Source organism: Ambystoma mexicanum, chromosome 14 (genome assembly GCF_040938575.1).
Source record: "Ambystoma mexicanum isolate Mex_15411 chromosome 14, UKY_AmexF1_1, whole genome shotgun sequence".
NCBI lineage: Eukaryota > Metazoa > Chordata > Amphibia > Caudata > Ambystomatidae > Ambystoma > Ambystoma mexicanum.
In genome coordinates, this window is record NC_090940.1 from 596,759,942 (window position 1) to 596,783,080 (window position 23,139).

General features: G+C 49.4%; 1 protein-coding gene across 1 annotated transcript in view; it reads right to left on the bottom strand.

The window, feature by feature from the left end:
- EML5 (EMAP like 5) overlaps positions 1–14,482 on the bottom strand; it is a 772,681-nt gene extending 758,199 nt beyond the window's left edge. Inside the window, exon 1 of the mRNA XM_069637955.1 lies at positions 13,282–14,482. Coding sequence (XP_069494056.1) covers positions 13,282–13,478 — 197 coding nt within the window. The 5' untranslated portion in view covers positions 13,479–14,482. The remainder of the gene's footprint in view (positions 1–13,281) is intronic.
- Between the last annotated feature and the right edge of the window lie 8,657 nt (positions 14,483–23,139).

A 23,139-nucleotide genomic window follows, 5' to 3' on the forward strand; every position in this document is an offset into this window, starting at 1 on the left:
TTAATAGGAGGGGGGTGGAAAAGAGCAATACTTCAGACCAGCACCTAAATTGGGTTCAGGGCCACCGAGCACCTGGTTGTGTATTATAGGAGGATATCTCATAACGAAGGGCTTAAGATACGTAAGGACCAGACAGATCTATTCTCCCATTCTGACATAGGCCTCCTGCATCCAACCACATTCTTAAGTGCTAAACCAGTTCTCAGGGATGGCATAAGGTAGATGTCACGCTCACCAGGCTCCCACAGCGGCATCGATCTGAACTGGACAGCTGCGGTCTCCACCAATGTGACGCGTAGGGCCGAGATGACGGACTGGACTGGCCCACCTAGCTTCGTTTGCTTGGCCCGTAGGAATATTCTTCTGCAAATGGAGAAAGGGAATTAACCACCCGTGGAGTTGAGTGTAAATCCCCTCAGCCCCGCTGTTCTCCCCATGGATCACCTTTGATGTCCCCTCTTATAGTCTCACCTGATGGTTTGAAAAGATGAGCTCTCCATCCTGCATTGAGCGCAGGGGCGCGTTGATAACCGGTTGCTTCACTGGCTCAAAGGAATTGGTGAGTTCCAGAACAATATTGACTCCGAAAAGTATGCAGTTCGTAAGAGTTCAAATGCCTGACTTTCACTCTTGTCCGATTCCTTGCAGATTGCAGCTTGACCCTAGTGAAGAGTTCCTCATGGCAACCGGTAATATTCTGGTAAGGATTTGTATTTCCAACACAGTTCGATAAATAATGTCAATATGTAACCTGTTGCTTTCTCCCTTATTCAGGCGCTGAGAGAAAGTATGAAGTCTCGGGGAATAATACCTCCGGCGGTAAAATCAGGTAAGTCTATTGTGGTGAGGAGGGTTCCCCTTGATAGTCTCTTTGTTTCACCTTGCTGTCCTTTTGTTTCCCCTTAGGGGCCAGGGTTCGGCGAAGATGCAGTGGAAGCTGTGCCGACCCGTGAAGAGGAATAGTACCCCCAGTGGTAAAATCAGTTAAGTCTATGAGGGGGTAACTAATATTCCTCTGTATATTCCCTTGGCTCACCTTGCCGTTCTTGTCTACTCCTTAGGTGCCGGAATGCGGCGGGAACATACAGGAGGATGCAGTGGAATGTGAAGATGCTGCGAAGGCCGGTGAGTTCAGCGCAGCGCTGCAGAAGGCGAGGCGACACGCATAAAATAACTTTTTTCTTCCAGCTCGAAGGCGCGATGGATCGTGAATTCAGGTAAGGATCAAAGGTATTACTCTTGTTCTAACCTTTTCTCTTTCTTTCTCCCTTTTTCTAGGAGCTCCAAATTCGAGGCGGGCGTGGCAGAAGACTGGATACAGACTTGCAGGCACGGTGAGCGTTACGCTGCTGGATGCAGAATAACGCAAAGCGTGTGCTGCTCTTCGGGCGTGGTTTAAATAGCCTCCAAAGTAGTCCCAGGCAAGTATTCCTCCCCAGCCCCGCCCGAGTAAAAAATAGTCCCTAGGTAAAATAGTCCCTTCCAAGCCTCATTTGGCTTGGAGCTCTTGCAGCATGGTCTGCATCAGGTAAGCTTGCAGCATGGTCTGCATCAGGTAAGTTCTACTCTATGAGCCTGGCGCCTATGGCACCAGGACTGACTTTCCTTATGAGCCTGGCGCCATAGGCGCCAGAACCGCACCCAAACAGCCCCTAGCAGGGGTTTTTGGGCTTGCTCAAAATAACTTGATGCCTGCTTCCGGGGTTGCTGGACCTGGTCTGGGTCCCCGGTGGTAGGCATCTTGACAGCACTCCCCCCCAAGTCCCCTCCTAAAGTCGTTCTTCCCCGTGGTTTTGGTTTGTCTGGGAAATTTCGGTGGAATCTTTTCACCAATCGAGGTGCATGCACGTGGTCACTAGGTTCCCAAGACCTTTCCTGTGGTCCGTAACCTTTCCAGTCAATTAAATAAAAAAGATTTGACTTCACCATCTTGGAGTCCAGGATGTTTTTGACCTCAAATTCTGGTTCCCCGTCTATAAGGATGGGGTCTGGTGGCTTGGTTAGTCTTGTCCCTGGTTGCACTGGCTTCAAAAGTGACACATGAAAGACGGGGTGAATTCGCATATTAGCAGGTAAGTCCAACTTGATGGCCACTGGGTTGATAATGGCCTTAATAGAGTAAGGTGCCAAATATCTACGGTTAAAGGTCCGCGTTCCCTTGAGAGGTATGTGTATTGTGGCCAACCATACTTGGTCCCCTATCTGGTACCGTGGAGTATCACTTCTATGCCGATCAGCATCTTTCTTATATTTCTCCTTCGCTTGTTTTAAATGTGCAGTTGCCTCCTTAAAGGCTTGTGTAATCGTAGCGTGTAGATGGTCCACTGCGGGCATTTCTAAGTGTTGGGGTGAGTAAAGGTCTGAGGTTCGAGGATGGTGCCCATATAGGGTACACAAGGGGCTTTGACCAGTTCCAGAATGTACTGAATTATTGTATGCATATTCGGCGATCCAAAGAATGTTCTTCCAATTACTCTCAGTCTGATGTAACATACAACGCAGGTACTGTTCAAGAGTCTGGTTGGTCCTCTCCGTTTGACCATCGGTCTGGGGGTGGTGACTGGTCGATAATCTCACGTTGATTTGCGCAAATTGACAACATTTCTTCCAAAAATGTGAAATGAATTGACTGCCCCTGTCAGAGACCAAAACGGACAGAAATCCATGTATGCGAACAATGTTTTCGAGGAATTCTTTGGCCAGGATTGAGGCTGAAGGTAATCCTTTTAAAGGAAAAAAGTGGGCCATCTTGGAAAAAATATCCACAATAACTAGAATGGTGTTAAATCCATTACAAGGAGGTAGATCAGTAATAAAGTCTAACGATAAGGTGTGCCATAGTGTAGGCAGAATGTCTAAAGGTTGTAATAGTCCAGCTGGTTTTTTCTTTTGACTTTTGTTTTGGGCACAAATGCCACAAGACATCACCAATGATTTAATATCCTTTCGCCAGGTGGGCCACCAGAATTGTCTTTTCATTTTAGCTTCAGTTTTTGCAATACCTGGGTGCCCCTCCATTAGGGTATCATGATAACGGGAAATGACTTGCTCTTGTAGTTCCTTGTGTGGCAGAAATAGCCGCCCTTGGTAATAAGGCAGATCATTGGTGACAGAGTAGTCCGGGCCTTTCTTTACCCAGTCCTGCAGGGCTGTAGGATCAAAGAGTTGCTGGATCTTTACCTGAATGTCCTCTAGTGTGTGTAGAGTAGTCATGCCAAGAATCCTTTGTTTGGAAATTATAGGTACTGGTTCTGGGTTCACTTCTGCCTCTCCCATCCCTATTCGGGATAAGGCGTCTGCTTTACCATTCTTACAACCTGGTCGATAGGTTATCACGAAATCGAACTCAGCAAAGAACAATGCCCATCGGAGTTGATGTGACGATTGGGCCTTGGCTGTTTTTAAATACTGTAAGTTCCGGTGATCGGTGATCACAGTAATGGTATGCCTGGCACCGAGAAGATAGTGCTGCCAAGCCTTGAAGGCGGATTTAATGGCTAATAACTCCTTGTGGGTAACCGCATAGTTTAACTCGGGTGCCGAGAACTTTCTGGACCAAAATGCTACTGGGTGAAGCTGGCCAGTTTCAGGGTCCTTTTGAGACAGGACAGCTCCCATGGCTAGACTGGATGCATCAGTTTCCAGTATGTATGGAATGTCAAGGCGCGGGTGCTTTGATACAGGTGCAGACGTGAATTTCGCTTTCAGCTCTTGGAAGGCATTTTCAGCTTCTTCAGTCCACATAAAGCGTTTATTTTCTCGCAAGAGTGCTGTGATGAGATCGACATATGAAAAATCTGGGATGAATCTGCGGTAGAAATTGGCAAAGCCGAGCATGCTTTGTACTCCTTTAACTGAACTTGGTGATGGCCACTTAAGGATTGCGTCCACCTTTCGTGAGTCCATTCGGACTCCCTGTGGAGTAAGGATAAACCCAAGGAATTCAACTTCTGTGGCATGAAAAACGCATTTTTCTAGTTTTGCATATAGTTTGTGCTGGCACAATTTCTCAAGGACTGCTCGGACGTGCTTCACATGGTCAGATTCTGAAGAGGAGTATCCTAGAATATCATCGATATATACGACAACACAAACGTCAATGAGTTCACGAAGGACATCGTTCATGAAGTATTGGAAGGCTACTGGTGCATTGCACAACCCGAAAGGCATAACCTGGTATTCGAATAACCCACACTTAGTGCGAAAAGCAGTCTTCCATTTGTCGCCCTCTTTTACATATACCAGATGGTATGCCCCCGGAGATCTAATTTAGTGTATATACAAGCGTCCTTCACTTGGTCTAGTAGTTCAGGGATCAGAGGCAATGGGTATCGGTTCTTAACAGTTATCTGGTTCAATGCGCGGTAGTCTATGCACGTTCTGAGGTCACCTTCCTTTTTGGGCACGAAGAACAAAGCTGAAGATGCAGGGTACTTGGATGGGTGAATAAAGCCATTGACAAGGTACTGGTCTAAGTATTGTCGTAGGTGAAGGTTCTCAGGTTCCCTAAGGGCATAGATCCTGCTACAAGGGGGTTGTGCACCGGGTATGAGATCGATTTGAAAATCGTACGTTCTGTGAGGAGGTAAGGTGTTTGCCAGTTCTTTTTGGAAGACATCCTGGAATTCCTGGTATTCTAGAGGTAGTTGCATGACTGCTGTGGTTACTGTGGCCAGGCCTGCGTTCTGATATTTCTTTGGGTAACAGGTTTGTGCAAAATCCGGGAAGGTTATTCTCTTCTCTCGCCAATCAATACAAGGATTATGTGTTTCCAACCAAGGTATCCCCAGTATTATTTGGAACTGTGGGGCTTTGATTAGATCAAACACAATAGTCTCTCGATGCCCATCCTGACCCAATAGTGTCATCTCTGCGGTGGAATGAGTTACAGGCCCAGAGGCAATTTCAGTTCCATCGACTGTGGTGATGACATCTGAGGTGGTTTTTCGGCAGAGAGGTAGATTCATCCTGGAAGCCAATTCATAGTCCACATAGTTTCCTATGGCCCCGCTATCAATGTATGCCCTTACTCCGTGCATATGCGATGGCTGCCCTGGATCTACGAGGACCATTGGTATGATGAAATGCGAGGTCTGAGTATCCTTCTTCAAGCTCGGCAAGCGGACCTCTACGCTTGTCAGATTGGTCGTTTCTCGAGTCTGACTCCATATAGCTTTTATCAGCAGCTCCTACCACCTTCTTAGGTGGTTTTACAGGGCAATCCCATAGGAAATGCCCAGAAGTTCCACAATATAGACACAATTGCATTTGACATCTCCTTTCTCTTTCCTTCTGGGTTAAGGGTTCTTTAACCCCTCCCATTTGCATGGGTTCTGAAGCATCTGCTCCTTTGGGGTTAGCGTGGGTTTTGACCAACACCCGATTGTCAAACTTGGCTCGATCAGCCTTTCTGTTCTGAAGTCTGTGATCTAACTGGACCACTAAGTCTATATATTCAGCGCAGTCTTGAGGTGGGTTCACGACTTGAGCCAAGACATCCTTGAGTTCTCCTCGAAGCCCTCGATGAAATAACGTGATTCGTTTTACCTCAGGCCATTCAGTTTTCACTATCAACCTATTAAAGGTCGCGATGTAGGATAGAAGGTCCTGGTTACCCTGTCGTAGGGACAAAAGTTCGGCATCCAGGGCCTGTCCTTGGGAGTGCCGGGCAAATAGTCTTTCCATGCTCGTTTGAAAGCCCTGAAAATTCCGAAGAATTGGGTCATCCTGAGTAACTAGTGGAATTGACCAATCAGCTGCACTGCCGCTGAGATATGACAATACAAAGGCTACCTTGGCTTGATTGTTTGGGAAGGCTCCAGGTCTGCATAAAAAGTGCAAGCGGCATTGGTTCATAAACACGGCAAACCTTTTGGGATCTCCGGCAAAGCGTTCGGGTGGAGCTAATGGAATATTTCCTGGTAGGTTTATTTGCACAGGGTTACTCGATAACACAGGAGCTGCATTTCCCCCAGAACCAGGTAGGGGTGCTTGTCCAGCCTGGCTTTGCAATAGTTGCCTAGCAAGGTCATCAGTTCGCTCCTTTGACAAAATCAGTTCTCTCCTAAGAGCATTGGTGTCTTGCCTGGCGGAATGCACGTCAGCCCTCAATTCCCCTAGTAATTGGGCCAATTGGTCAGTCTCTGAGGTATCCATAACGCCCGGTGGGAATTTATGGGTAGGCTTTGCGATCTGTTACGCTCACCAGGCTCCCACAGAGGTGTCGATCTGAACAGACAGCTGCGGTCTCCACCAATGTGACGCGTAGGGCCGAGATGACGGACTGGACTGGCCCACCTAGCTTCGTTTGCTTGGCCCGTAGGAATATTCTTCTGCAAGTTGAGAAAGGGAATTATCCACCCGTGCTGTTGAGTGTAAATCCCCCCACCCCCGCTGTTCTCCCCACGGATCACCTTTGATGTCCCCTCTTATAGTCTCACCTGATGGTATGAAAAGATGAGCTCTCCATCCTGCATTGAGCGCAGGGGCGCGTTGGTAACCAGTTGCTTCACTGGCTCGAAGGAATTGGTGAGTTCCAGAACAATATTGACTCCGAAAAGTATGTAGTTCGTAAGAGTTCAAATGCCTGACATTCACTCTTGTCCGATTCCTTGCAGATTGCAGCTTGACCCTGGTGAAGAGTTCCTCGTGGAAACCGGTAATATTCTGGTAAGGGTTTGTATTTCCAACACAGTTCGATAAATAATGTCAATATGTAACCTGTTGCTTTCTCCCTTATTCAGGCGCTGAGAGAAAGTATGAAGTCTCGGGGAATAATACCTCCGGCGGTAAAATCAGGTAAGTCTATTGTGGTGAGGAGGGTTCCCCTTGATAGTCCTTTTGTTTCACCTTGCTGTCCTTTTGTTTCCGCTTAGGGACCGGGGTTCGGCGAAGATGCAGTGGAAGCTGCACCGACCCGTGAAGAGGAATAGTACCCCCGGTGGTAAAATCAGGTAAGTCTATGGGGGGGTAACTAATATTCCTCTGTGTATTCCCTTAGCTCACCTTGCTGTTCTTGTCTACTCATTAGGTCCTGGAATGCGGCGGGAACATGCAGGAGGATGCGGTAGAATGTGAAGATGCTGCGAAGGCTGGTGAGTTCAGCGCGGCGCTGCAGCAGGCGAGGCGACGCGCATAAAATAACTTTTTTCTTCCAGCTTGAAGGCGCGATGGATCTGGAATTCAGGTAAGGATCAAAGTTATTGCTCTTGTTCTAACCTTTTCTCCTTCTTTCTCCCTTTTTCTAGGAGCTCCAAACTCGAGGCGGGCGTGGCAGAAGACTGGATGCAGACTTGCAGGCACGGTGAACGTTACGCTGCTGGATGCAGAATAACTCGAAGCATGTGCTGCTCTTTGGGCGTGGTTTAAATAGCCTCCAAAGTAGTCCCAGGTAAGTATTCCTCCCCAGCCCCGCCCGAGTAAAAAATAGTCCCTAGGTAAAATAGTCCCTTCCAAGCCTCATTTGGCTTGGAGCTCTTGCAGCATGGTCTGTATCAGGTAAGCTTGCAGCATGGTCTGCATCAGGTAAGTTCTACTCTATGAGCCTGGCGCCATAGATGCCAGGACTGCATCCAAACAGCCCCTAGCAGGGGTTTTTGGGCTTGCTCAAAATAACTTGATGCCTGCTTCCGGGGTTGCTGGACCTGGTCTGGGTCCCCGGGGGTAGGCATCATGACAGTAGAGGAGACGCCCCACCTTTGCCATTCTATTTTGAGCGGGTGGGAGTGCAGGCCCGGCAGAGTCTAAGACCGCATGCTGTGGCACGCTCACATTTCTTAAAGGGTGGGAACCCTATCAGCTCTGCTGCCTGCAGGGACTGACTGCTGGGGTATTAATAATTAAAGTCATTCCTCTAAACAATGACACCAGCTGCCAAGCCTAGGCGGTGGGGAACCTGCAGGAGCCGGCTGGTGGTGGTACACATCCCTATGAAACATTCAAGGGCCGCAAACTCCCCGCATGGCTGCTAAAATACACTCAGTTGCTCGCTTTCACCGCAATCCATAGCTCGAAAGCCACACAATCACTATAATGCACCTTTTTTTGTTTAACTGATGTTTGTATGAGTATCACTTGTGCACACATGTGCACCACTGGTTCTATGTCTTCACCACACTTGCCTTTCCCACGGGACACTCTACATCAGCGGCATTGTAACAGCGCATTCTGCACCACTGCCTGCATTTCCCATTCTACTTCAGGGAAGACACTGCCCCTTTCACTGTCTGTCCCCAGTACAGTATAATAATAACTGGCTATTTATAACGCGCTTAATACCCAGAGGTTTCTAAGCGAGGACCCGGGGATCAAACCTGTGTTGCTGCGTGTCGTCTTGCTTCCAAGGTGAGCGTGTTGCACCTGAGCTATCCTCCTATACTGAGCTATCCTATACTGCTTTGGGAGGGGAGCTCCCCATGTTTCCACCACACCTTGGCCCGACATCAACACCCTTACGTTGCCTGTTAACACATGCTCTCACGCTTGCATATGCACCTTCCCACACCCTTGGCTTGCTTCTTCATGTTACTTGGCTCATGCCTTCGTTTATCTGCGCTCCCTCTGCTTGGCTGGTCCTTTCTGGGACATGCAACTCTCTCAATGCAAGCACTCTCCAATGTGGAAGACGCCAATACAATTGCAATGCTGCTTTTGCGGCACAGTAAAGACATGCCACCATGCTAGCTGTTCCACAAAAGGTTATTTATTAAGGGCCCCACTCTAAGACAGGTAGACCTAGAAAAATACTAAAACATTGGGTGTCATTGTAAGTTTGCCGTTACTACCGGGCCGGCAAACTACGAGTTCCGCTCGCGGGTGTCTTTTCGCCCACCAGGTCTGACCTGGCGGGCATACCGGCACCCGTGAGCAGAGCATGTCAGATGCACCGGCACCATTTGCGCCCGCGAATGGGCAATTACCGGGCCCGGCAAGGGCGTAATGACCTGGTAATTGCCCATTTGTGGGCGCCGTAAAACAAATGATACCGGCGGCAGTCGTGCCGGATTTACCGGCACGGCTACCGCCAGTATCATGAGGCCCATTCTGTGCCTATTTGTATGTCTGGCCCATTCTCAACGGATTGTGGAGATCATGTGACGTAATACCAAACCAAAGTTCCGCGTACAGTTTATAACACTGTGTGGGGCATTCTCAAGCCTCTCATTCTGATGCCCACAAAGAGGCTTGATCCCTAAACACACCACCAGCTTCTTTCATCCTTATTACTGATGGCTACCATGATATGATATGATATTTTATTTATAGCGTGCCTATACACAGGTGTTTCAAGGCGCGACGAGGCAAGGGAGGGGAACAAGGTACGACAAGACAGCGATCTTACTAGGCCCAGTGACATTGAGATTGCGCAAGTGCAGGAGATGTACCATGTTCCTAGGGCAGTTGCCATTGTTGACCCCTACAATGCGCGAATGCCGATTCACTGCACGAAGCAACGACAGGTGTGAGAAACTACGGTTCGCCGGAGTCCCAGGCTCAACACTGCATCATGCACTGAATAAAGAGAATATGGTTGTGGGGGGCCTAAGTACAAGGATGCGATTGGGGGGCTTTGAGGGGGATTCTCAGAGGCATAGCCAGGATTATCTCAAAAGTGGGCCCTGAAGCTAATGTGGTTGGGCCCGCTCCGCAGTGACATTAACATCTGTAAATGCCCAGACAGCGCTGCTCAATGCAGTGGGATAAGTGATCAACGGAAAATGCACACTCCCTTGTGTCCTGACTACCTTTCAATGACACCATGGTACAAGCGCTGCCCCATGATCGGGTGTTCCACACAGCGCTGGGTTTTTGTGCGGTGTCGCGTAGCTCTGTGGATTTGCATGCCAGGCAACGCGACTCTCAAAGACAGATGGGAAGGGATTAAGGCTTCGTGGACATAAACGACCCACCCACCCTCTGCCACACAGACAGGCGGTGAACAGATACCCTGATACACACACACACACGCAGGGTCAACAGAATACACATCCAGGGACAAGGTCAAGCCAAGACACGTACGACAGGGCCAAATGCAAACACAAACGTCAACACAAGCAGGCTACTGCCTGGATGCACACGCCTAGAGATGCAAACACAGGCGTGCATTCAAGCAACGACACACGCACACACAAAAGCATAGGGGGAATTCACCTTGGCAACCTGTTCATGGCCTGAAGAGGCCGTGTTTCCACGTGATAGTCTCTACTGATATTGGTCCATACTGTTGGTTACGGTTAGATAAATTCACACTCCGGTGTATACACAAGTCTGCACAAAAGAACGTGGGAAAGGCGGGCTGAAACACAGATTGCCATTGTGTCACACATGCTAGGCCACAGGAATACATACAGACACGTCGGGGCACACGGAAGCTTGCACGCGGATAACAGTTCACGGGAACCGCCTTTGCCAACCCGAGGGTGAAAGAGGCTTACTTGCAGAGCAGAACTTAATCCACAATTCCTCCCATGCAAAAATAGAGCCCTTCCTCCCAGACACCCACCCTTGGTGAAACACACACACAGACACTCGCGCAAACACATGCAAGAACATCGAGCAAAACGCACAGCGCCGCATACACGCGCGTAAAACGGCGTGCGCCACACACACGCACACACACACACATTAAGCGGGCATCCGCGCACTGACACAGACACGCAGCGACACGGCTGTCTCGCAGGATCAGGGGGAAGAAAAGTGAGTCAAGCGTATAAACAAGCGGGCGACGCTGCACAGCAGGCAGGCGCTCAACTGCCTATTGAGCGCAGCCACAAAAGCACCCATTTGCATGATTAGTAGCTGTGGTGGGGGCTGTACAGACCCCCACTTCCCCAAGCGAAATGCCAGCGGCCTCTCCCTGCGGCTGCCTGCCACATCCCCCTGGCGAGCGGCAGCGGGGGGAGCTGTCCAGCCTCCCGGTGCTGAACCGAGCGCGCTAATACAACCTGCGGCTTCCAAGAAGACCTCCTCTCAGGCGAGCTAGTGTGGTAACCCTTCAAATGACACTTGCCTAACAGGGGAAATCTTCCTTCCCAATAAGAGGCTGCATTACTGGCCATTCTTACTCCCTTGAAATGACCTTGGAAGGTGGAGAGGCTGGGTCAGGGCTAGTGGGACTCCAACATGTGGCCAGCACATTGCACACAGAGCTCCACAGCTGGGGCTCAACACCCCCAAACGACCTTGCCAGTCCCATATGTTCACGTATGAGCTGTTTTGTCTAGGTGTTGTGTTGTATTGTAGTTGTCGTTTACATAGCGCCTTTGACCATTTTGATAGTCTCAATGCGCTATGTGCTGCGCCTTTTTTGCCCATGGGCCGCGGGCTCATTACAAATTATTAAAACAAACTAAACTCACCTGATAACTGGCAAATGGAATTAAACTCTTCAGCAGATTCTCGGTTGCCTGAGAAGGCGGCGGTGGGCTTACACTACCGTGAAGGTTAGAGCATTGCTGTGGTTCTCCCTTCTCTGTTATTTATTTGCATTTTTATAGCGTTCACACAGCCCGGGGGCAGCGACTCACTGTGCCTTAATTGCGTATTTATACCGCGCTTAATAGCCTGGGGCTTCTAAACGCGGACCCCGGGATCGAACCTGTGTTGTTTCGTGTCGTCTTGTTGCCAAGGCGCGCACGTTGCCGCTGAGCCATCCTCCCTGTCATGTGAACCTCACTACTTTTGCTTTTATTGTGCCAATCCCTGCCCATCCATCACACAACAAAAAAAGAACAAGAATCGCCTGTTACAAAGAGGCTTCGCGCTGGACAGAAGCCCATTCTTGGTAGAAATATCGCATGTGCATACTTAAGTAGCAGACATCTATTGATATATTCGCCATGTTTTTGAATGCGCATCTATTCAAAGGGTTTGGGTTGGCAAACCACCAGGAGGATTGGTCATAGGTTAAGATTCACCTCTGAAATGGGGTCAATGGGTGCTCCTCAAGTCCAAATCCCGGCAGGGCCCGCTCAACCCCAATTCACTCCCATTAAATTGGGTAATTATAATAGCGGATATGTGCAGCACTTAGAAGTGGGAGGATGCCATCATGAAGCGCTATGTTAAAACCTGATATTATCATGTCATCCTTAAACAACACTGCACACGGTTGCTCTTGTTCGGCGGCTGGATCCTCGATGAAACAATGCACACACACGGACAAAGTAACTGAGAGGACTTCAAAGCACCAGGGGGATATATACACCCAATAAATCCGGGTGGATCTTATGTTTTGGCTCACGTTGACTTGCTCAGTAAAGCAATATGCGTGCTTGGTGTACAAGGCCAACTGGTCCTGGCGAGCCACCCATTCCGGCACAGGCCAACATGGTCTCTAGAGTTATTCTTTATGTTGACATCATCACTCTTGTGTCTATCCACTCCCTTTGGTTCCCCGATCAATTCTAGTCTAAAACAGTTCCATGCACTCATTATCCTTTCCATGAAGAAGCGTGCTTACCCTCCCTTTACTCGCATCATTATGATCCCATGCTCTACATTTCTTGGGTGTTGGAAAGAACATTGGGCTCTTCAACTGGGTTTTTAATACAATGCTCGATAATTGAAGGATGTCATTGCCATTCAAATACCTCCTCCAATTTTTGGGATAGTGAGCACATTTCCTACACATAGCCTCAACATATTTGTAGATGTACTGTCAAGCTATGGTTGATGACAATAAGTGGCTATTTTCAAATGTCAATGTTTATCAAAATAGTTGTATGCACAACTTTTACATAGGCTCAAATAACAGGAAGCAGCCCTCTTGAATCACCTAGGCCGATCTTCAAAACCTCTCCCCACCCAGAAGCTTTCCAAGATTAAAAAAATATATTGCATAGGCGAGTGAGGGCTTGTCACAGTAATAAGGGGGGAGAAACAGCGATTCGCAGCATGAATGCAGTACATATGTTTAGAGGAGCTAAGTCGCTTATCATCACCATTAAATTAATTTATTAGGTCGCTACCAACCAACACATTTCATAATCCCCTCAAAACATTTAGAAAATATAGTTTTTAAATACAATTATTGAAATAAATTTAAAAGGAGAGTATGCAGGATATGGACACTTTTAAGCAAAGTCACTATTATAATAGATTCAAGAGGACAGGAAATTGCATTCTATGCATGGCTGCAACATATCCAATGGAAAACTACTGACAACTCTAAGCAACATGCTGGTAACTGCTCGTCCCCTCATACGCAAGCCCCAACTATCAACTCGTAAAAACTGTGAGCCAATCGGGGTGGTCGCGGAGGTCAAAAGGTTGCACGGTTACCTGATGATGTCATCATTGTGGCCGCGGTAGAACTTCTGCCGGTGCTCCCGGCTGTTGTAGACCACGCCAACTCCGGCCACAAAGTAGGCAATCTCCTTGGCCGCCGTGTAGTAGAGGTTGTTGCGGCACTGGTGGCCCCGATAGCCGTACACCCACTCCAGACGAAGGTGGCAAGCCGGGGGGGTGCGGTCAGCCATCGTCCGCAGTTTAGCTTCCCCAGGGGAGGGGGGATAGCCCCTCTCAAGGCAGCCCACCGGGCAACCAAGCCGGGCCAAGTAGAATGTTAATATCTACACAATCCTAAGCCTTCATAGCCAGGGACTGACTGATACCACAATTTCATTTTTCCTATTCAAAAAAAGTATATGTATATACATATGTATATCTATATATACATAATCTATGCCGGAAAGCGTTAGGCAGGGTGTCACTGTTGCCAACTCCCTAAAAAAAATGTGCATATGCCAACATTATAATTTAGAAAGTTCTGATTGAAATAATATATTTCCACTGATTAACCTCCAGGAGAGAAGGAAGGGGATTGCAGTGCAAGTATATTTGCAGAGCACTCAACATTAGAGAAATACACCTATTCATAAACCCACGAAAGACAAAAATATGATTTTTGCACTTATCTGGTCCATAATGGGCAAGGAAGGGGTCGGGAAGTGCGGTCCGCGAAGGGCACCCATTTATTTGCACATTTTGGAAACGGCTGCACTGGGGCTGGGAATACAAAAATAAAAAACCTGCACACTTTTTATGTGCGCCTTAAAAAAAAGTAGGGCCAAAAAGAGCAGGTTGCAGGGAAACTGCATCAATTTCACAATATATGTAAAAAGTATTTAGATATACACATATATACAGGAGCCAGAATTACAGATAGAGAATTAACAGCAACAGTTCCTAAACCCGCTTCTCATCAGCCCTGAAACTGGACTGAGTGGCTTTCCAGCTTAAAAATATATAAAGTGGAGTCCAGGGGTTAGTGGCAGCTTAATAGCTCGGTCCTGCTGTCTCCTGGCTTAGATGCCCGGCTGCCAACACTGATGCTGGCTGCCCCTGCTGTCGTTGCCCGTCCTCTGGTCATACACCAGTGCCCACCGGCTCTCCCCGCAGCCCAGCCAGAATGCAGACTTCTGCAGGACCGAGCGCCCACCGCTCTCTTCCCAGCCCCCTCCTCCAATGTTCAGGGATGCGCATAAGCCACGCCCCTCCCTAGCTACGTAGGCGATGTTACGCCACGCCCCCAGGTCGAGTGGCAGGACAAGACCGGCGTGCGCACTGACGCTACGAGGGACCATGCGCGCCTTTGACGTCGGTCTTTACAGTGGGCAGTCGGCCATCTTTGAATAGTGCTTTTAGGTGTTAAACATAATGAGAATTTGGGACGGAATTATACACGGTTTTTGGGAAAAAGAGTAATTAATCATTCTTGACTCGAAATGTGTACAAATAGTAACATTTGTACTACACACTGTCATTATATTACAAATTGATGTAATGTAGTTAAATAATACTGTTCACTTACTTTACTTATGGAATAATACCCATGTCGAAAAACTATATACTTTTGCTTTATTACGGGTTTGGAGCTTTATTTAGAATAAAAGCAGCAGTTTTCTGCCAAAAATGACCAACCGACTTTTATTTGAAAGCTTCCTCAGGCTATTGCTTTTCGTTTTAGTGCGTTTCTATGTTCTGTTTCAGGCAAGGGCCATGTGGGGACTTCCGGTCGCGAGATCTCGGCCGGAGAAGCGTGAGGAAGCGCCCATCTCTTCAGAATAGGGTGGGAGAGCGCAAGTAGAGAACGGCCCCTGCGCTCCTCCTAGAGATGAGAGTCAGCAGGCTCACAGGTCTGCACAAACCGCAGACTAACACCAGAGCATAACACCATGACTGAGGACAGCCTCCTGGTGGCTCTGGTGTGACAGGTGTGCCTCACCTGAAGGGACTTAAATGCAGCAGGGAATCCAAGGCTGCAGTGAAGACTACAGGACTGCATACATGCCAACATTCAGATGCACCTGGGAGGGAGATTTCCACAGGGAAATCGGGAGACACATATTTCCCCATAGGAATGCATTGGGGCTACATTTATTTTAGGTGGGAGACTGTGAAAAATAGCAATATTTTTCACCTCAAAATCGGGAGTCTCCCGCCTAAATCAGGAGGGTTGGCATGTATAGGACTGTGAGTACTGTTATACCCCCCTTCCCCTGGACACTTCAAATCCCAAGTTGATCCCCTCTTACCGTGTTCAATAAATACCACAGTTACTACATTAGGTGTCCTGTCTTCATTAATGCCACCACATAATTGGCGACGAGGAACCAGAACCCAACGCACCCACCATGCAAGGCGCCACCCCCCCCCCCTGCGTTCCTCCCCTCGCCCGGGACCCCGGCAATACCGTGGCAGCAGTGGGAACCTCTGTTTTCCACATACCTGGAAGCGATGGGTGGAATGGAATACGCACCGGCCAGGAAGAAAGCAATACTGTTAAACGCGATGGGGCTCGAGGGGCAGCGCATATTTGCGGGACTAAAGGCCATGCCAGATGCCGGCGAAGACGACTATGTATACCAGGAGGAAATTTGCCTCATCGTGAAAAGATTCACCAACAGAGAAAATGTGGTGTTGCACAGACTGAGGTTTTACACTCGCAAGCAGGAGGGCAACGAACCAGTGGACGACTATATTACCAGGATGAGGGAACTAGCATCCCTGTGCAGGTTCGGCGACAATGCAGAACAAGTCATCTGCGACATGCTCGAGGTACACACCAACTCCAGAAAAGTGCAGGATAAATTCATCCAGGAGAAGGAAGTAGAACTCAACAAGGCCATCCAAATAGCCAGAGCCGAAGAAGACACCACTAGCAGGCGCAAAGAGGTTGGGAATTCGCCACCGGTACCTGACATATCGGCGCTGCAATGGAGAGGGCGCAGGGAAAGACAGCCCCGCGAGAACCCCAGAGACAAAGGTCCCAGACAAAGAGATGCGCCAAAGTGCTACAGATGTGCCAGCACCAAACACATGGCCAGTGATCCCGAATGCCCCGACAGGAACAAGGAGTGTTCAAAATATAGACGCTTCGGTCATGTGGCCCAGGCCTGCACGTGGAAAGGAAAAGCAGTCACCCGCATCGACTGTGACAGAGAGTCGAGTGAAGATGACGAGTTACACGACAGAGCCATGGTCATAATGGTCAACGCTCCTCAAGCCAGGAGAGAAAAGCCCCATTGTACAATAAAAGTGGATGGCATGGAAACACGAGTCATGGCCGACTCAGGCTCAGACCTCACCATCCTGCCCATCAACACCTGTAAAGAGATGATGGGACGAGACAAAGTGGAAATTAGAACCACTAGACAAAAGCCAAAGGTCTTCGGAGGTGCTACTGTGGATCTACTCGGCTACATTAAAGGATTGAGTTCAAAGACAGGTTCACCACGACAAAAGTCTACTTCGCTTCTCAAGGCCCCGATGTACTAGGATGGGACGACCAACACAGTGAAGTGGGAAAATGGGAAAATACCCTCCCCCATTATCATCCAAGCCATGGCCTAGTGGATCACGACCCAAGCACCCCCGCGAGAGGAGTTCAACCCATTTACTTCCTCACAAAGCAATACGGTCTCCTGTGTACACGGCCTACACGCCCGGGGAGCCTGCCCACTACCACATCCTGGTCAAGCCGACGTAAGCCTCATTGACCAACTCGACTAGCCAAGCAACTGCATTGTTAGAGATGCCATGACGACGTAGCCAACAGACAAGAGCACATGTGCCACCATGCACACTGGTCACTCACACACCAACCCACACGAAGAACATACTCAGTGCTATGACACAGCGGACTGACACACCCACAGGCACGCATCGTTGTTATTTTTCCTACAGCACCGCAGAAATGCAAGACGCCTGAAGTGCTCGTGAATACATGCTTGCAGGTGCTTTCTCGCTACCAATTCCTATAAAGACGCCACTCTATATACCTACTGCTGCTTGTCACACTATGTCACCCCTGCGACCCCCATGTTATGGACTATGTACCGCTACCCACCCAGAAGCTAGGCCTGTTAAGACGGATTTCTGAACTCTGTCCTGGTGGCGCAGAGGTTCAGAAGGCCAACCTAATTACTTGGAACAGGGTAACCTCTGGACAAGCCAGACCAATCAAGGTAGCGATCGCGGCGGTCAAGACTAGGTCTCAAGAGGGGTGAGGGTGACTGAAAGCCCGCAATGAGCACACAAAGCAAGAGCGCTTACAAACTACTCCAAACAGTTGTTTATATCAAAAATAGATACACATTTATTATAAGGCCTTGAAACTAATAACTACAGTAAAAGCAGCAATATACAACGATATTAAACCAACACATACACTATCCACCCAATATATATACAGAATACACAGTTTCACAGCATTAGCAGCACGAAATATGTTATCCACCTGCAGGGGAAGGAAAACAGGCAGTGCGAACCAATGCGTGTGATATGTCCGCCTTCTGAGGCCCCTAACTAGATGGTAGTCCAATCCCTACGAAGAGTGGAGCCTAGCGCTCAAAAGTACCTGCACACGCCGGTGCCAATGGGCAGAAGGTGAAGCTCTTCGGAGGACGTTGAACAGCTCTGTAGGGAGCTCTAATGAAGGAGAACACGGTCCGCGACTCTAGCGCAGCCTCCACTGTGAGGCAGAAGCAGGGCGCGAGTACGGACAAGGGGTGCTGTATTTACAGCGGGGAAAAGCAAGGGGCACTGCAGGAGGGCGACCAGATCCTAGCTAATCTACTCACCGGTCCCCGAAGCAAGCAGGCCCGAGCTTCTCCTCGATAGATACAGCTTCTGGCAGGTTCTGAAGAGCAGGGAACGTCTCGTCGTCGTGCAGAGTAAAAAGACGTCCCGATCGAAGAAACAAGCACAGTTTTGTCGCCACAGCAGGGCAACGGAACGGCCGGGTGTATTCAAGCCAAACGAGCACTGCTCACCTCTAGCTTAGGACTGCTAAGCAAACGAAGCGTGTGAGCATGCCCCGGACTCAGAATACCACCCAACCTGTCGGCGATTACAGAGCAGGCCTCCTTAGTAAGCTGGTCAGTCAACTGGATGGCCCAGAGACACTTCCGAAGGCTTACAGCAGGAGTTGATGAAGGTGCCGGGAATAGCTGGTCCTGCTATTCCAATAGGTCGAAGCGCCAGTACAGGCCTTCTTGTTCGATCTTAGGTGGAAAGGGCTTCACCGGACGACAGCAATGAGGAGCAGAAGTTCTTCAGGGGGTCACCAGCGATTCCTCGGTCCAGCCTCGTGTTCGCAGGATACTTGGCTCCTGTATCCCTGGGTTCGTAAGAACTCAGGAGATCGACATGGTAGTGGTGTTTCCAGCTCCCTCTTATCCACGGTTCCCTTCGCGCCAAAACGGAGGGGAGCCAATGGGAGATCCGCTCATCAACACACATACCATACGTGGACCAATCACGGACCACGGTGGTCCCAGGCATTCACACCACCCTAGACTCTCTGGCACCCAGGATGTGTATTGGGACCAGACAGCCCATCCCACATCCTGGGGGCACTCAAACGACATGTAGAAGCCCGCGAACGCAACCGTGTTTCGCGGGAAACTACATGCCCAAATAAGGAAGGCCCCGGGTCGCCTGACCCGGGGGAAGGTAAAGGGAGCAAGACGGACAGTGGACTAGACAAAGGAGCCTCGTGGTCCGGCCATTTTGTGTAGCCGGGCCACCCTTTTGTGTTCGCGGCAAAAACGTGCTCAGAACGGCAAAAGGAGCTCAAAATAAACCAAATGATCGCTGCCACCAGCCCAGTCCCTGAATGACCTGCACCGATCCAAAAACCATCCTATAAGAGTGTCTAGGGTCCGTAGAAGGCTAGAGACCCAAGAGAGCTGTAACTTAGCTTACAGTGCCCTCTTGTGTCGTGTTGCACTAAAATGGCGACACGATAAAAGAAACTACGGGAAACAGCGTTCCCCGGTACTGACTGTCTTAAGGGCATGTCAGTTTCCCCGTAAGAAAGGAGCGAAAGCCCAGAGGAGTACAGCAGAAGGCTGCACTTCTCTGGCAAAGTCAAGAAAACAGGTTGAAAACAATAGCAAAAAGTTTAGGGGTTGCCACATGGAAGGAAAGTTCCCTACAATAACGAAATCTTTCCTAACACTCGCCCCTCCCAGACTATGGACAGGGGGAACTAATCCACCCCTGGATGAGTCTCTTGTTCAGGTCGGTAAAACATTCTGGACAACCCATCAGCATTGCTATGTTGGACACCTGGCCTATGCTCAATAGTGAAGTCGAAGCCTTGTAGACTTATGGACCACCTAAGCAACTTTGGATTCTCCCCCTTCATGTTCATTAGCCACTTTAACGGCTTATGGTCAGTCTGCACAGTGAAGTGGGTCCCATAGAGGTAGGGCCGCAGCTTCCTTAGGGCCCACACAACAGAGAAACATTCTTTCTCTACCGTGGACCATCTGAGCTCTCTGTCCTTAAGCTGGCGACTAATAAAACCGATAGGGTGTTCCTTACCCTTCTCATCTACTTGTGATAGTACAGCTCCTATCCCAGTGTCAGAGGCATCCGTCTGCACGATAAAAGGTCTTTGATAATCAGGGGCCCTGAGCACAGGGGCCTGGCACAAGGAGTCTTTCAAGCCATTGAAGGCCTTCTCACACTCGTCAGTCCAAGTTACCTTCTTGGGTTTCTTCGGAGTTGTGAGGGCAGTCAGAGGAGCAGCTATGGTGCCATAGTCTGCCATAAAATTGCGGTAATAACCCGTGAGTCCTAAGAAGGCTCTCACTTGGGTTTGTGTAGTGGGGGTAGGCCAGTCTTGTACTGCTTGTACTTTACTGGGGAGAGGCTGTATCCTTCCTCCACCTACTTCATGCCCAAGGTAAACCACTGAGCCTTGTCCAATCTGGCATTTACTCGCCTTTATGGTCAAGTGGGCTTTCTGAAGAGCCTGGAGCACAATCCCGAGGTGTTTCACATGGTCTTCCCAGGTGGCACTGAAAACTGCTATATCGTCCAGATATGCAAGACAGAATTCGTCCAACCCATTCAACACATGATTCACAAGCCTCTGGAAAGTGGCAGGTGCATTCTTCAATCCGAACGGCATTACCCGGAATTGGTAAAGCCCGTCGGGAGTTGAAAATGCTGTCTTCTCCTTGGCATGTTCTGCTAAAGCTATTTGCCAATAGCCCGCAGTCAGGTCAAACGTGCTGAGGTACTTGGAGGCACCCAAGGTATCCACCAGCTCGTCAGTTCGAGGCAAGGGGTGAGCGTCTGTCTTGGTGACAGCATTCAGAGCCCTGTAATCCACGCAGAACCTCAATTCAGAAGTGCCTGCTTTTGGAACCAGAACCACAGGACTGGACCAAGGACTACTAGAGGGTTCAATCACCCCAAGGTCTAACATCTTGTTGACCTCGGTCTTAATATAAGACCGTACTTTATCCGACATCCTGTATCCCCTACTTTTGGTAGGTACACTGTCTCCTGTGTCAATGTTATGTTTGCACCAAGGTGTCAAACCAGGCGACTGTGAAAACAGGGGGGAAAACTGCCTAAGCAAACTTTTCACCTCAGCCTGCTGATCAGAAGTCAGGTGAGGGGCCACTCGGACACCCTCAACGGAGCTATCTGAAGGACCGCTTTGGAACAGGTCGGGAAGAGGTTCTGACTCCTCTTCCTCAACGTCTGACGCCAGTAGCAGTGCTGCGATTTCGACTCTTGGGACGAAAGCCTTCAGCCTATTTATGTGGAACACTTTTGGGGCCTGTCCAGGCCTTCCAAGGTCCACTAAATAGTTCACCTCACCCAGGGGCTCCACCACTGTGTAAGGGCCTGACCATTTGTCCTGTAAAGCGCGAGGCCTTATAGGGTTCATGATCAGGACTTGCTGACCAGGGGTAAAGTGAATTAAGGAAGCTTTCTGGTCGTACCAATGTTTCACCAGCGCTTGTCCTGCCTTCAACTTTTCACTAGCCAAGCCCATCAGGAGTACCATCCGTTTTCTGAGCCCTAGCACATAGTCAACTACATTGGTAGTAACAGGGGGAGTGGGCATCTCCCATCCCTCTTTGACGATGGCTAAGGGTCCCCGTACGGGATGACCGAACAGAAGTTCGAAGGGGCTGAAGCCAACACCCTCCTGTGGTACCTCTCTGTAGGCAAACAGCAAGCATGGTAAAAGAAGATCCCATTTTCTTCTCTGGGGCTCCTCCAGAGCCCCAATCATGCTCTTTAGCGTTCTGTTGAAACGCTCCACCAGACCATTGGTCTGGGGGTGGTATGCAGAAGAGAACTTGTAGGTGACCCCACATTCTTTCCACATAGCCTGCATATACTTCGACATAAAGTTGCTGCCACGATCTGACACAACTTCTTTAGGGAAGCCAACCCTAGTAAATATGCCGAGTAAAGCTTTTGCAACTGACTTGGCAGTTACAGTCTTTAATGGGATGGCCTCAGGATACCTGGTTGCATGGTCGACCAGCACCAGGATAAACCTATTGCCTGAGGATGTTTGCGGGTCAAGGGGACCAACGATGTCGATCCCTACCCTTTCAAATGGTACCCCCACAACTGGGAGCGGTACCAACGGAGCTTGGATTGTCGCGCCAACCTTACCAGACAACTGGCAGGAGGCACAACTCCTGCAGTGACTTTCTACTTGCACCCCCATCTTGGGCCAGTAGAAGTGCATGGATAACCTTTGCTTGGTCCTCTTCATACCAAGGTGACCAGCAAGGGGAACTTCATGCGCCAACTGCAGGAGGAAGGGTCTAACAGAAAGGGGAACCACCAACCTCCTATGGTCTCCTTCTGTAGACTCTGTGGGCTCACTGTACAGGAGTCCACCTTCCCAATAAATCCGATGCTTCCCAGGAGGTTCACCCTCAAGCTGGGAGCAGGCCTGTCTCCTTAGGCCTTCCAGAGATGGGCACTCACGTTGGCCCTTACTGAAGTCGTCCCTATCAGGACCTCCTTCAACTAACAAGTCTTTTAGTTCAGGATGGTCGTTGGGGTCGAACACTTCAGGCATCGCCACCTCCTCGTCAGGCTCGGGCGATTGACCAACTCCCTCCACCGCAGTGGTAGGCGAGCTCGGGGGAATATTCTCTTTCCCCCGTCGGGACTTGTTGACTCCTTTCGCCTTGGGTTTCCCCTTCGGCTGGGGCGGCGTATTGGACTTGGCCAATGCTGCCCGTGCTTGAGACCGTGTGTAGGGTCTTTCGGCAGTGTCTCCTACGAGCCCTAGAGCTCTGAGATCATTGCCCAACAAGACCTTTCCCGGGACGTTTCTCTGAATGCTCACTGGAATCCTAACTGCTGTACCATTTAAAGTTAGATTAACAGGGATCACGGGAAACATACGGAGGGGGCCGTCAGCCAACTTAGTGGGCATCAGAGTAGCTCTGGCAACTTCCTCTGAGTCTACCAAGGTAGAATCCACTACAGTTCGACTGCACCCACTATCCCTAAGAGCTGGAGTATCCACTCCATTGATCAGCACACTGTCTTTAAAGTAGTGCTTGGTATTATCCGGAATCCTAGCATACGCCTCTGCGACTTTAGGCTCCCAGGAACCCAGGGACACTAAAACTACCTCAGCCTCTATTCCGCTGGGAAATGAGTCTGAGGAGAAGGATGCTCCTGTAATCTCTTCTTCCTCGTAGGAGGAGAAGGCCAGATTAGCGGAGTGGACCCCCAAAGGTCTAACCTTACAACGGGGATCCCCCTTCACATGGTCAGTTGCTCCACAAGAAAAACAAGCCCCATTGGGTCTGTTTACGTAGGGAGGCTTATTATAACCAGAGTTCTGTTTCG